The sequence below is a fragment of the Symsagittifera roscoffensis genome, chromosome 9 (assembly GCF_963678635.1).
Source record: "Symsagittifera roscoffensis chromosome 9, txSymRosc1.1, whole genome shotgun sequence".
NCBI classification, from domain to species: Eukaryota; Metazoa; Xenacoelomorpha; order Acoela; family Convolutidae; genus Symsagittifera; species Symsagittifera roscoffensis.
The window spans coordinates 13,470,148-13,484,522 of NC_087070.1; the positions used below are offsets into that span (position 1 = coordinate 13,470,148).

The 14,375-nt window shown below is 38.3% G+C and overlaps 1 protein-coding gene across 1 annotated transcript in view; it reads left to right on the top strand.

The window, feature by feature from the left end:
* LOC134853881 (uncharacterized) overlaps window positions 1-14,375 on the top strand; it is a 158,685-nt gene that overhangs the window by 71,331 nt on the left and 72,979 nt on the right. Inside the window, exons 16-25 of the mRNA XM_063869837.1 lie at window positions 6,356-6,459; window positions 6,731-6,809; window positions 7,124-7,264; window positions 7,370-7,464; window positions 7,796-7,893; window positions 8,624-8,825; window positions 8,956-9,081; window positions 12,811-13,072; window positions 13,744-13,862; window positions 14,145-14,355. Of these exons, the coding sequence (XP_063725907.1) occupies window positions 6,356-6,459; window positions 6,731-6,809; window positions 7,124-7,264; window positions 7,370-7,464; window positions 7,796-7,893; window positions 8,624-8,825; window positions 8,956-9,081; window positions 12,811-13,072; window positions 13,744-13,862; window positions 14,145-14,355 (1,437 nt within the window). The remainder of the gene's footprint in view (window positions 1-6,355; window positions 6,460-6,730; window positions 6,810-7,123; window positions 7,265-7,369; window positions 7,465-7,795; window positions 7,894-8,623; window positions 8,826-8,955; window positions 9,082-12,810; window positions 13,073-13,743; window positions 13,863-14,144; window positions 14,356-14,375) is intronic.

Below are 14,375 nucleotides of genomic sequence, written 5' to 3' on the forward strand. Positions count from 1 at the left end.
AAGGAATTTTATGTTGAGTCTGGACTGCAATGAGGTGCCGAAAGGAAAACCGGCAACGAGTTTGCTCCAGAAGATGAGAAGTCACCACCAGCAAATGTAGGTGACAAAGAAACAAAACCAGTACCGGGTTTTGCCGGTAACATTGGGACAGGTAATAATTCCGGTTGCTTGTTGGTAAAACTACAATTAATTATGTTTGAAATCATGGTCTGTGAAGGAGCAGTAGACGGTGGTGATATCACGTGTGCACTCCATTGCTTATTTTCAACTGGGAATGAAACAGGTGAAATACAAGCTTGCCCGATGTCCAGTGCTATGGATTCCAGTGTCGCTCAATGCTGGGTGCCTATGGTTTTGACCACTACTTGTGTTCATTGCATGAACCAGGCTGGCATAATTCGTCGGTTCTGACAAAACTGGTACCTAAGTGAAAGCCAGCAATCCTATCGCACTCGCACTGTCAGGAATTGCCTGTGAACTATCGGAGTCTACCCAAGCATTAGTTCGATCGGTTGCAACTTTTGAAATGGGCTTTTTTACTCTTGTCGAATTAATTTCTGCTGCCTTTTCGCTAACCTCAGATGAAATATCCTCAAGTTCAAACGCTTTCGTTTCCATTTCAATTAGTTGCTAATTATGGCTTTCAGCCAATTGCTCTAGTTGCAGCTAATTTTATTCAAACTTAAGACGATTCTCTTGATCTTTAAGCCCTAAAGATACTTGATACTGCCTTTTCAGCTCCTTGTTTTACCAAAGCTAACTCATGCCGTTTCTCACAGGATGACATAGTGTGAAGAGTCGACGTATGACGAGTGGAAGCAGATTTATCAGACTTATGCGACTCACGTTTCCTACTTTCCTTAGACTTATGAGAAACCTTTTACCTGTTTTCAGATACTCGTGCTTCTGAATCTCATGTTTTGTGAGAGCGTGAGGATGTCTCAGACCTAGTTTTTTGTAAAGATCCCTTGCTCCCTGTAATGGTGGGTGCTAGGAATGACGAAGAGGCTCCACTTGTAACTCTGAGCTTCATGCAATACTTTATCGTTTATTTCGGTTATTTTCCTAAGCAAAAGTTCCTGTTGAGCAATAATTTTTTCAGGTTGTTCCGTTTTTCCCGCTAATTTAATTGATTGCTCATTTACTTCAACAGCTTTTTCCAAAGCAATTTTACAATTGTATAATTGCAACCAGCTTTCTCAGTTTTTACGGTACGACTGTTATTCTCAATGTAATCAAGTTTTAATGAGTGGCCTTTAACTAGCTCATTTTCTAGATTTAAACGGGTTTCAAATAACTTGCATATCTTTTTTTGGAATTTTTCGTCCATCTTTTTCATAAATTGACACTATTTTACGGATGTTCACTAAATCGGAAACAACTAATAAAATTAGATACTGTTTGATACAAAATTTAATCGACATTAAAACATCAACATTAATTTACAAGATGGGGGAGCTTGACGTCTCAAAGCTTTTCATAGCTTTTCCAGCTTTGAGTGGTTAGCGGTTACGCTTCGTACGCATCTTCAGTATGTTAAGGTTAGCGCTATAACGCCTTAGAAGGAAGAGAGTCTTTCACTCAACGGAAGGAAGCTGGTGAAGCTCTTTGTACTTCTCAGTTAGTACCTGGTCCTTAGCCTTACGCTTGGAGATGAAGTCTTTGACGACATTCAGAACGAGAACACCTGTTGAATTTAAACTTTCTTCTATACTCTCAGTTTCGTTCTGTCTACAATTTACGATCGCACAAATGTTTGTCCTATACCTTAATAACAAACTGACAAGTTGCTCACTACTCAGCTTGCAGTTGTTTCATTTTTGATTTATTAATGGCGCCGTGCCAAATAACATTGTCGTTACGGTGAGACGAGTAGTGGTGAAGGTAGTACTGTATCGTTTTCTGAGAGTCCCTAGTGTTAAAGTTCAAACTTGAACCTGGCTTTGTGAAGCAAGTATCTCTGACGCGCTTCTGGGACGGAGCGGGAAGTTTTCGAAGCGCGTGATCCAAAGACTTAGCTCTTATAATGAATGCCACTCACTTAGGGGACCTAGGCGACCGCTACGTTACGCTTAAGTAAGTACCAATGGGTTTGGAAAATTAAGTAGGTCGCTTGAACAACAACACACATGGAGTAGAACTGAGGATGAAAGAATTCAACATAACCCAGTAACACCGTACTTGACCACTTAACATTACTGTCATGCAACGACGTCAATAATCGGACGGGCAAAAACGGCTTTGATACACTTGAAGCGAACTGGCTCTCAGTTTCACCAAAGGTGGGTTGGGGATTAGTCAAATTGTATAAGTTCCAACAACACACGCGGAAGAAACCTCAACTTGTTTCGCCTGAAAATTCGCTGCCAGACGACTTAACATAAGGTTGGTGTCGTCTCACAGCACAGTTTCACCAAATTCTGGGGATGTTTTGAGGATTTTTTTGATAATTTTCTAGTTTTTTCACAAAAATTTTCGGAAAATTCTGATCAGCGTTTTCGGGTCAAAAATTAATCCAAAAAAAGTGCAGTACCTCTTGTCTGTGTTCCATTTTCACGGATTAATTTTTCGTTTTTATATATCCAAAAAATTTTGGTGTCGAGAAAAAATGTCAAGCGTTTTGTCTGTGCACCGATTGTAATTTACTTCAGTTCATCGGATATGTCCAAAAATATTGGTTATTGAGAAAAAAATTACCGGGTGCTAGCTTGCTCTGTCTGCATGGAAACTGCCTCTGCAACCCGCAACAGACTCTCTGTGATCCGCAACAGACGCTCCTCATCCCGCTACAGACCCTCTGCAATCTGTAACAGACGCTCTGCAATCCGCAACAGACGATCTGCAATCCGATACAGACTATCTGAAATACGCAACAGACCCTCTGCAATCCGCAACAGATTCTCTGCAATCCGCAGCGGACGCTCTGCAATCCGTAACAGACGCTCCTCAATCCGCTACAGACCCTCTGCAATCCGCAACAGACGCTCTGCAATCCTCAACAGACGATCTGCAATCCGCTGCAGACCCTCTACAATCCGATACAGACGATCTCAAATACGCAACAGACCCTCTGCAATCCGCAACAGATTCTCTGCAATCCTCAACAGATTCTCTGCAATCCGCAACAGTCGCTCTGCAATCCGCAACAGACGCTCCTCAAACCGCTAAAGACCCTCTGCAATCCGCAACAGACCCTCTACAATCCGCTACAGACGATCTGAAATCCGCAACAGACCCTCTGCAACCCGCAACAAATTCTCTGCAATCCAAAACAGACGCTTAACAATCCGCTAAAAACCCTCTGCAATCTGCAACAGTCCCTCTGCAATCCGCAACAGACCCTCTGCACCTGCATGTAGGCCTCCAATTGATGTTTGCCGTTCCTGCTCAGGAGACTTGTGTGTAAGCCTCCGATTGAGGTCATTCACTCAGGCTGCTGTCACCCTGGATACTGTCACTCGAGTCCCTTGTTAATCGAATAACGGTCCTTTGCGGGCGCTAAAACATGCGCGCTCAATCTCCGTAAAGTGAATTTGGAACCGAAAAATCAATAATCAATTCGTATTTTTGTCCATACAAATTTCATCGGCCATATTGATAATTTCATTCAAAGTTTTCTGTAAAACAAGTTCATAAATTCACCAACAATCAGCTCCAATTATAATTTAATTCGGCGCAAGCTAGCCACAAGAACCAGTAATGTCTTTGAGACAAATTGCTCTTTTTGACGGTCAGTCTTAATCAAAGCTGAACCGAATTAGAACCAAAAAACAGTAAAAAACGGTCAAATGGGGCTAAAGCCACTCGGGTCTACATGTTTTAGGGTCTGTGCATGGGGGACTCGAACCCGCTTGACTGGCGTGAGAGACTTGTCTCTTAGCTACATGAGCAACTGTTCTTATATGTAGTTACTTTTGGTCCAATCATATTCAAGTTTGTCTACTTGCATTTATACTCTCGCTGGCATTTGCGCTAAAACAACGATGATATGAAACTAGCAGACCTCAAAAACATTCGTTAACAAGCGGAGCAAAAGTTGCTTTAGCGCAATTTGCTTTCAGTAGTGTTTTTTATGAGAATACTCCCATAAATTTTGAGCGATTTCTTAGTCAAAATCTACTAGTCGTTTGCGCATATCTGGTTAAAGGAAACACTGCCCATTAAGATGCGTCAGTGTAATAAGTACTTCATAAGTTTTGCGTGCATGATAACAAATGCAGTTTGCGAGTTTCCTTCTTTAGCGTGTACCATGGAACTCCAAAATTCAACCGGAAAAATTCGCCGCATCCTTAATAGTGCATCATAACTTCATCGGTCTTCCATCAAAAAAAATTACACGGATTGTTTCTTCAAATTGGTGTACTTGCTGACTTTCAACCACCACTGTGACTTCTATGGCGCGAGGAATCCGCAATTGATGAAATAACGTAACATTCCATCGGACATAATTTCTGAGATGGGGTCTTCCTCACACACTAACATTACATTTCAAGAATGACTTCGTGACATCCTCTACTTTTCACAAAAGCAGCAACTGCGATGATTGAAACATTTGTTTGAACGAATGCCTTGACGCGTTCGAACACCTCGAAGAAAATTTGGAAGTTAACTCATTCTTTCAACAAAAGATCAGGTTTGTTTTCCATTTGAAAAAAAAAACGTCCAAATCTGACAAAAGTAAAATGTCTCTGAAAACAAATCTGAAAGTCAGTCGGCGAAATAAGACAAATTGAAGAAAAACTAGGCAGTCAAAACAAAGCATCACGTTTCAAGCAATTGATTGACGGAGCCAATTGATTTTCTATTTCATTCATTTCAGGCCAACTTCTTCTGTACCGCTGGTTTTTTCAAGAGAGAATTTTAGATTTTCTTGAGGAGAAGCTCTCCTTCATTTTTCTAACGCCCAAGTAGCGCCATTGAATGCCATGTCTATCCACCCCTTTTAAAATGCAAGCTGCATTCCTTGCCATACCGCTGATACAGTTTTCTTCGAAAGCATTAATTATCCAAAAAAAAACTTTCATGTGAACAGACAGCACCATTGTGCACCATTGTCTTCTTTTCTCTCCCAAGGAAACAGTATTTGTCGCAATAACCGGGAATAACACTCAAGGCAACTGTCATAGTCGAGTACTATCATGAAGACACTGAACAAAACTTTCCACACAATCGACATTCGGAGCTTCAAGGAGCAACAGTTACATCCAAACTCTAAATTTCTTAAGAATAGGTTATTAGTTTTTTCGTTGTTGAAGTTACTGTTATCGCCTCTAACTTTTTCGCCAAACTGACAATGATGCAGTTCTTTCATTAGCTGCAATGTGCAGTAGCACTCATCCTCAGATTACAGCCTGGCTTCCGTCAATTCTCTGGGGCAACACAAAAGATTTTTAAATTATCTGAGCTTGACACAGCAAAACTAACATTGAGATCGATTGGCAGAGAAGTCCAAGCTAAAGTTTAGGATTTAAGCAGACCGGTTAGACGTTGGTTCGATTCTTCTCAAGGCCAATTGGCCACTCGGGTGAAGTAATTGTGGCTTTGCTATTCGCAGAGGATCTATGAACTGCTATCCAGTCTGACTTAGTAAAGTATTCCTCTCTATATATTAGAAACAGACCAAAATTCCGATTGGTTTTTCTTTATATCAAAATCACCCAACTAACTAAGACTTACGCACTTATTAAATAACTCCGTAAGTTCTAAATAATTAAATAGCTAATCGATTTTGACCTTATTGTTGGCATGAAGAGATTTTTCAATGATTTATGTTCAAAATATCAGGATAATAAATATTTGCTATATATGTGGCCGGGATAAATTCGACCAAATTTTTTATCAGTTTTTTTTTTGTTTTCTTAGTCTTCAAGAGTGGGAAAAGGAGAAAGAAGACAAGGCTTCAAAGTTATCATCTTGAAGAAATTACCAAAAGCTTATAATTCCTTGACGTTCGAATCACAAATAAAAAAAATTCAAAATTTTCATTGAGTTTCCTATCAGAGATAAGGCCTCTGATATAAAATTTCGCTCGACACTATACTATGTAGTGGACGTACGAGGTGTATATTGTACGAGGTGTAGTGGAGTTGAAATGAATAAAGCTGACAGAATAGCAATTTTTAACCATATCAGAAAAATCGACGAATGTTTGTTGGCTTATTCAGAATGATTAAAAACATAAAACTGCCCTCCTCTCAAAAAAACTACCTCTGAAATACTGTGTCTTGTAGTGACTTCATTAGCGTTTGTCTTCAAGTGCAAATGTGGTCAGCCCTCTTGGACTCAAATCACACTGATGTGAAGATGACTTCTTAATAGAATGTGTTGAATTAACTGTTCTTTTGATGGTTTGCAGCTGTTGTGAATCAGACGTTCACGTGGAACTGGGCTGATGAGTCGGAAGTGAAGGAGGAGACATTTGTGAACCAGAAGACCAGCACCCACCTCTTCTTCTTCGCCGTACACTCTCTTCATTCTTCCTCATTCTTCTCTTTTTTCCCACCACTAGAACAACATTTTTGAACAACGAATCCCACTTTTTTCTTCTATTTTTCTAGTACATGTAGCTTTCGCTTTTCCAAAAGACTCCCCTGGATTCGCATTCTTACTCTTCGCACGTTCTCAGCTATGGCTGTTTAGATCCACATTTTGTGTGCACAACTACATGTAGCTGGAAAAACAGTTCAAACTCTGAATCAGTTATTTATAGCGCTGTGGTCGTCTGTTTCAGTCGTTTGGAGTGGCCAACTACCGCAGTCTGGAGGGGGCCACAGTGACCATATCCACACCCATGCAGATGGGGGCAGATGGTGAGAGGAGAGATATTCGAATAAAGATAGCAGTAGATGAACAAATCAAACTCTAAAGAGGAAAACATTTACAGCGCCCAAGTAGAAATATATATATATAAATATATATATATATATATATATATATATAAATATATATGAAAAATCAAACTCTAAAGAGGAAAACATTTACAGCGCCCAAGTAGAAATATATATATATAAATATATATATATATATATATTAAATCTGACTCCACAAAATAAAATATACTGAATCTTCTTTCTAAAAATCTTCATTATTGGTTGTCAATAATATTTTTCTGCTGGCTGTTTAGCAATGGTGGTGCCTATTGTGGGCTCGGATGGGAACCCCTTCCGGATAGCCCTGCCCCCCTCCGCCCCCCAAGTGGCCTCGCCTGGCTTTGTGTGGAAGGAGGGGGCCACTGCCGAGGTCATATTCAGACTCACCACTATCGGTGAGTTACTATGGTTTATTTTGGAGTTTTGAGTTAATTTTATCCAGATGTGCTGATTTGGCTCAAAACCTGCTGAGAAATCTCTCATTTATGTTTTTTATGCAGGTTGGAAGACGTGCTGCTTGACTTTCTGCGAGGGATGCACAACTACTCTGGGCTTCGTGCAGTCCTTCTACGACACAGACGATGCCAACGACGAGGTAATCGTCCAAAAACACCTTTGCTCTCTGTCAATCCTACTAAATATGTATCACAAGGGAAGATCCCTTTAATACCCCATGGAACCAAATTAAGAAGATCCACCCTTATAAAGGACTAATTCAACGGTTAAGAATATTCGAATATTGTTCCTAGCTACAAATTTCCCCTTTTTGCAATAAGAAAGGAGGGAATAGTTGAAGAGATGCCATTTTTAAATTTTAAAGTGAAGTCTGTAAAAAGTTGAGAATATCGGCTGTTTAACTCTCGTTTATGCAATTTTTCCTCGTATCTTTTGAATTGGTGAAAGAGTTGCCTGATGTCTGGTTCTAGAGTGCGGACGATGTGGTTAGGAGAGGGTGGCTTCAGAATGGCTACCACAGATGCAGCAACCAGTCGGACCCAGAGAACCCTTGGAGGAATCCAGAAGCGTTAGTACATCAATTGCCACATCACACCTCCAATTATATATGCTAACTGCAATCAAACCCTTCCCTTCACTCTTTCTCTCGCTAGTTTTGTTTTTACTAGCCGAAAGATTCCCCAAATCACTCAAACAGCTCCACCCTGTTTTACCTTAAAAATTTTTAACTATTGCTTACCATAAATATATGACAGTCAAATTATTGAGCGGAGATGTCCATTTCATTTTTCAAACAACTTTATTTTAGCCCACTTTGCCTTTTTGACCAAAAAAAAACATCACATTGATTGAAATAAAACAATTAATATATAATATCATTTTCAAGTCTGAAAACTGTTTTTTGCTACTTTTCTTTGCTCGCAAATGTTTCTGAATAAATATCAAATTGATGCAAGATAAGTGACGTGTAAGATTTTGAAATTTAATATTTTTTCTTTAAATCTATTATTTTCTTTTCTGGATAAATGGTACATAGGTAATCAATCAAGTCCATATAAGACAGTACTCGATAGAAAGTTCTCAGCGGCGCTTCAACAGGTTGATTAAGCTTCTGCTCTTCCTCAAGTTGGTGTTCTATCAAAGATAAGTTCTCTATATTGTTGGATTATTGCACTACTTAAAACATATTTATTATTATTATTATTTCCTCAGTTTATAAAGAAAAAAAAACTGTAGCTTCTATAAAGTTGCTCAATCCAGTGATTTAATTGAACTTTCTAACATTAATGTTATAACAGGTCCAGTTACTTGGACATGTACCCGCGACAAGACTCCATTCTGGGCATAGACTGGGACGGGTGGGAGGGGGAGGCGGAAGACTCCCAGTCGAAACTGCCCTCGCACGTGATCAAAGAGAACAAGGTGGAGATCAAGCCCTTCTTCGGCACCAAACATGAATCATACTCCATCCACTACTTCTGCTGGAACCCCATTGGATCGGTGAGTCACTCTTGAACTTGTCACAGTTCACATCTAATTCTGTTCCTTTCTTTGAATTATGATAGCTACCATTCAACTCATTATGACAGTACTGCTGTTCACACCCCCTTGTTTATTTATGTGTCTGCAGGTGTCGGCCGTGTATGAGTTTGCACGTAAGGAGCCCATCACCTGTTCCTTCCCCTCTATCAGCATAGACTACAGGGGTGCAGATGTGTTCCAGCCACGCCTCATGTACAGGAAAGACAGGAACTTCGTAAGTTCAATCACGTCATTTTCTTAAAATGTCACGTCCGACTTTTCGAATAACGTTAAACATTTTCACCTCATCGCCACCCGAAGAGTCCCCGTTCAAGTACCATTTAACGACAGCCATTTTAAGCCGACCACCTTTAAAATGTTTTCTGGAAGCGCCTTGGCGCCAATCTGTAATGAATTTCAGGGGTAGCGGGCGCCAAAAAAACTTAATTGTTTGGTCAAAACTCCCCAAAAACGTCGTTCGTTATCGGCCCGTTTTTTAAATTTATCATGGGTCTGCTGTATAAGTGCTTTGAGAGAGTTTAGAAAATCAATTTGTTGGGCCCACAAAAAATGGCAAAGTTTTCGAAAATCTGCGAAACCCTTTCCTATGTTAGAAATTATAAAACAGTCTGTTATCCGATTTTTTATTTATTTTCAAGAAACTATGCCGATTATAAACACGCAAAAGTTTTGGTTTTTTTAATATTGAGTTAGTATTGGGAAAATACGACTTTACAGTTAGTTTGATCGGAATAAGTTAAGTGATTTAATCACATTGAAGCTCTCATATTCGTGACTATCATAGGGGGCAGTATGCTTTTTTAAGCCGTGAAAGTTTACTTTACTCCACTGAACTGAAGTTTATATTAGATTTTTATTCGCTACGAAAAACCATAGTATTTAAAAAAAAATTTAAATCATTTTTTGAAAAAAAACTTATTTCCAAGATTCAAATGAGATTGCTATTCTGGTGTTTTGCAACTGTTCTTTATTTTTTCAATCCACTAATTTTCCTGACATAAACTTTGCAACTTAATACCACGTGTTAATTTTAATAGTGACTGGTGTTTCGTTTCTCTACGCGTCAGCAGCCAATTTGTTACCCGCACTCAGTAAAAAGAGAAAATAATCGATTATATTATAATTATATTCGTACTTTTAGCAAATTTATAATGAATTATAAGTGCCAATTTTAGATGGTTGAACAATTTAGAATCCATTATAATGATCAAATTTTATTAAATTTTAATCAGTTATAATTGATTATGATTTCTCCGAAAATCCCATATTTTCTCTTATATCTATTATAATAAATTATAACCCTTTTTCTATCAAAATATCATCTGACAATGATAGTTTAGCTATTCTGCATGAAAACACAGTAAAAACTAAATTTATTTTAAATTTAAGCTATAAGTAGGGGCGGATCTAGGATTTTCTCGAGGGGGGCGGATTTTCAAAAAAATTTCGAAAATTGTGTCTTTTTTTTCAGGCTGACTAGATTGCTTCCAAGTGCTTCCAAGGCAGTAAAAGGACCCTGTTTTGGTCAGATTTTCTGCCTTGGAAGCACTTGGAATCAGTCTAGTCCAGAAATTTTGCCTAACAAAAAAAGTTAGGCAAAATTTTGAAAAAAAAACGGGCCAAAAAAGCATTTTTATGCACTTTTTGGAAACTTTGACCAAAAAAATCTCACCCACCCTTAAAATTAATATATATTGGCTCCGAAGTTTCCGTTAGCAAAATTTTAGGTTTAGTAAGCCAAAAATTGATATCTCAAAATTGTGGGGTGACCTGAAGATAGTGGGGGGATCTCAAAATAGTGGGGGGGGGGGGGGGTAATGGTAGGATTACCTTTTGGGTCGGCAGACAAAGGGGTTCGAATGCCTGAGGGGGAAGGGGGAGTCCCCAGGCGCTCCCTAAATCCAATGGCCTCTCGAGGTCTGTTGATCAATTCACGTGTTCCCCTTCCCTTAAACACTTCACAGCAACTTTCACCATACTTTTTTCTCATCGCTCACCCTCACTTACATTTACCGTAAACGCGGGCCCCCTACACCCCACCCCAACGCACACACCTTTGACAACCCCCCCACCCCACCTTACCGATCTGTAACCCTCCACACTTTAAGGGGGTGTCAATTGGGGTGGGGAGGTGTGTGTGGGGGACATGGTCGGCGAGAGGAGTAAGCGGGGGTAGGTGGAGGATTCGGTGGGGGTGAGGATAGGTAAGTTGGCGTAGGTGTGGGATAGTGAGTGAGGGTAGGTGGGGTGGCGTTGGTGGGATGGGAATAGGTGTGCGGATAATGATGGGTGATAATTTTTGAGTAATAAAAGTGAAAAAGTTGGGTTTAAAGTATGAAAGATATGATTTAACTAAATGTTAGTAGGTTCAGAAAGGGAGTTGGCTGTGAGTAATGCAGTAAAGCTCCAAATTTTGCCAAAAAATGGAAAAAGTTTTAGAGAATATAATCCATTATTTTCCATAACAATGAATTTTAAGTGAATTGTAATCGATTTGAATTCTCTTAAAATAAAGTTTAAAAAATTATAATGGATTTCCGGGTCTCAAGAGGAGTTATAATCGATTACAATGGCAACCTTTCTGACCATGAAAATCGATTATTATCCATGGAACTTTGTTTTAATCCATGAAACCACTGGCTTCGTTTTTTTCGGATGCAAAAATTCATGTACTCATCAACCCGCATCCAGTTTCTATATTATATTACGATTTTGGTACCAGTCTTAACAAAATTGAGAAACAATCGATTTAATCAACTAATAATTGATTATAATTTTTTAAAAAATCAAATTATAGTTAATTAGAATCCAGTATAGTCTATTATTTTATACAACTGTAATTGATTATAATTGTATAGAAAAATAGTTTATAATGGATATTTTTCTATACAATGGACCAACAAATGGACCAATAAAAGGGACTATAATCAATTATAATCGATTATAATGGATTTTTGTGCAAACCTAACGAATTGAAAATTTGAATAAAAGTAATGAATTATAATCAACTATAATTGATTATAGTTGATTATAATTCATTATTTTATTCAAATTTTCAATTCATTATTTTTGCTCAAAATTCCATTATAACCGATTATAATTTTTTATACTGCCTTTTGTTGGTCCATTTTGCCTTCGAAGTTGCATCTAAATTGCTTATATTTTATGCTTTTTGTAGATGTTGGTTCTTACTATGAAAAATGAAAAAAAAAAATCTTTTTTAAAAGTTTACCAATCAATTCAAATTCATAAGTTTTTTTCTTTTCTTCTACATTAGAAATATTTTGTGATGTATCTTTTGAGCTTTTTTAACCAACCAAAAATTAGCAAATTGATTCAGTTTCATGATTGATTTGGAAGATTTATTTTTTATCTACCGCAGCAACCTTTCCACTAATATGAAAGGATCTCTACGAAATTTTTGTTTCGTGGTAAAGTTTTGTGTTCAGATGAACCAAAGTTTTCAAGAGATCTCTCTTTTAGAGATTTTTTTGACACAAAAATAATAACCCAAAAGATTTAATTCGAATATAGTTTTGAATTGACAAATTTTTGAAAAAATAAGAGATTATAAACGATTACAATCGATTATAATTGATTCTAAGGGTTTTTCGTAAGAACTATAATTAATTATAATCGATTATAAGAAACTATAATCTCTTGGAAAATATCACGATTATAATCAATTATAAATCTTTTGAACATCTAATTTTGGTAATTATAATCAATTATAATTCTCAAAAATAATCCGTTATAATCGATTACCTACGCCTAAACTTGGATGCATGAACCTCAGATCGGGTCGAGTGAATTGCTAAATTGAGACCCATTCAGTTGCTATTCAAGCTGCACTGTAAACTGTGAAAAAGTTTTCTGACTAATTGATCAGCAACCTTGATTACTTTGTAGTATGTGTTTTTGATTTTTTCTTTCGTTTGTTCAGCTGACTGGCAATGTCATTCTGAACTGTGACGAGACGAGAAGTAACGACAAGTGGTGGACGTGTCAGCCCTTCAGTGAGAGAGACGGCAAGCCCTCCGGGGACCCCTACGTGCCCGCCTTCTCCGGCAACACCACCTCAGAACTGGTCATCCACCCCAAGGGACTCTACTACGGGGTCCACAAGTGCACTCTCTATGTGAAGATGAGACTACCTTACTCCACGCCAAAGTATCAGAGCTCAGAGTTCACATACATTAAAATACGTGAGTGGAGTTTATTCGAACTGGCAACTTTCGTGAATTGTTTTCTATCTACATAAATGGAATCAGTTTTTAGTGGTAAATGATTTTGTGATTTTGGCATAACTCTTATAGAAACTTTTGTGATGTCATAGAAAAATTAATCAGAACAAATAATCAGAACAATAAAATTAATCAGAACTCCAACTTGGGACTATCCTGAGTACCTGCTAGTAGCTAGCAGAAGCTAAAAAATCAAACAGAGCAAAAATTGAGTCCGAATCATTGATTTTTTTAGATGTAAAATAACCAAGAAAAACTAAATTTCAGATCTGAAATTAGATCTGAAATAACCAATCCTTAAAGTATCCAAGCGTTATTTAAACATTTCACAACCTCTTTCAGATCTGAAATTTAGATCTGAAAAAGATTATTTCAGATCTGTTTCAATAATTTACTGGGTATACGTGTAGTAAGCAGCAGTTTTAGACCACTTATATAATTAGGTTTAATCTAATTTCGCAGAAATTCTCTAAACTAAGTTGAGACCATTAACTATGGTCCATTTACACGAGTAATTGAGCTCTTCGGAGAGCTTTTGTGTCTCTGATTTTGCATTTTTCTGGGCTAAGAGTTGTTGCTTCTCTCTCAAGCAACGATCTGTTATCTTTTGCTGCCGTATTTGTTTTCTGCAGTGCCCTATGACATTCTGGGCCAGATGTACTCTTCCATTTCGACCGTGGACCTCGGCTACACACAGACACTGCGACTGGATCCGAACAAGTACTCTGTGGACCTGGACATAGATGTCGGGGTGAGTGTAGTCTCTCTGAAAAGGAGTCTTTTTGTCAGATTTCTCAACTATAATTCAGCTAGCTATTTTGGCTCTTTCCATTTTGGCTATTTTGTCTCTTTTCAACAACCCTGGTTCTTTTCAAAATATATAAAAATTACCTGACAATATGCCCAATGCCAGAGAATATCAATGTCAATTAAAAATTTTGTAATTATCAAGAATAAGTTCTCCTGCAGTTGAGTTTTTGAAATTTGTTTTTTTTTTCAACAAGAATCCGAATGACTAGTTGTTTGCTCGTAGGAGTTTGTCGACTTCAAATGGTACTCGCGCTGTGGCGCAGAATCCTACCCGATAATCGATGACGAACTGAATGAAGCCTACCCCCCTCCCCTGCCCACTGGGAAGAATGCTGGATCGGCCGGAGGGGCGGAGGGATTGGGTCCTGGTCGCATAGCGGGTAACAAAGGCTATCTGGACGTGACTCCGGCTGCCTATGACGGAATGAGAAGCGGTAAAACTGTTTTAACTCCT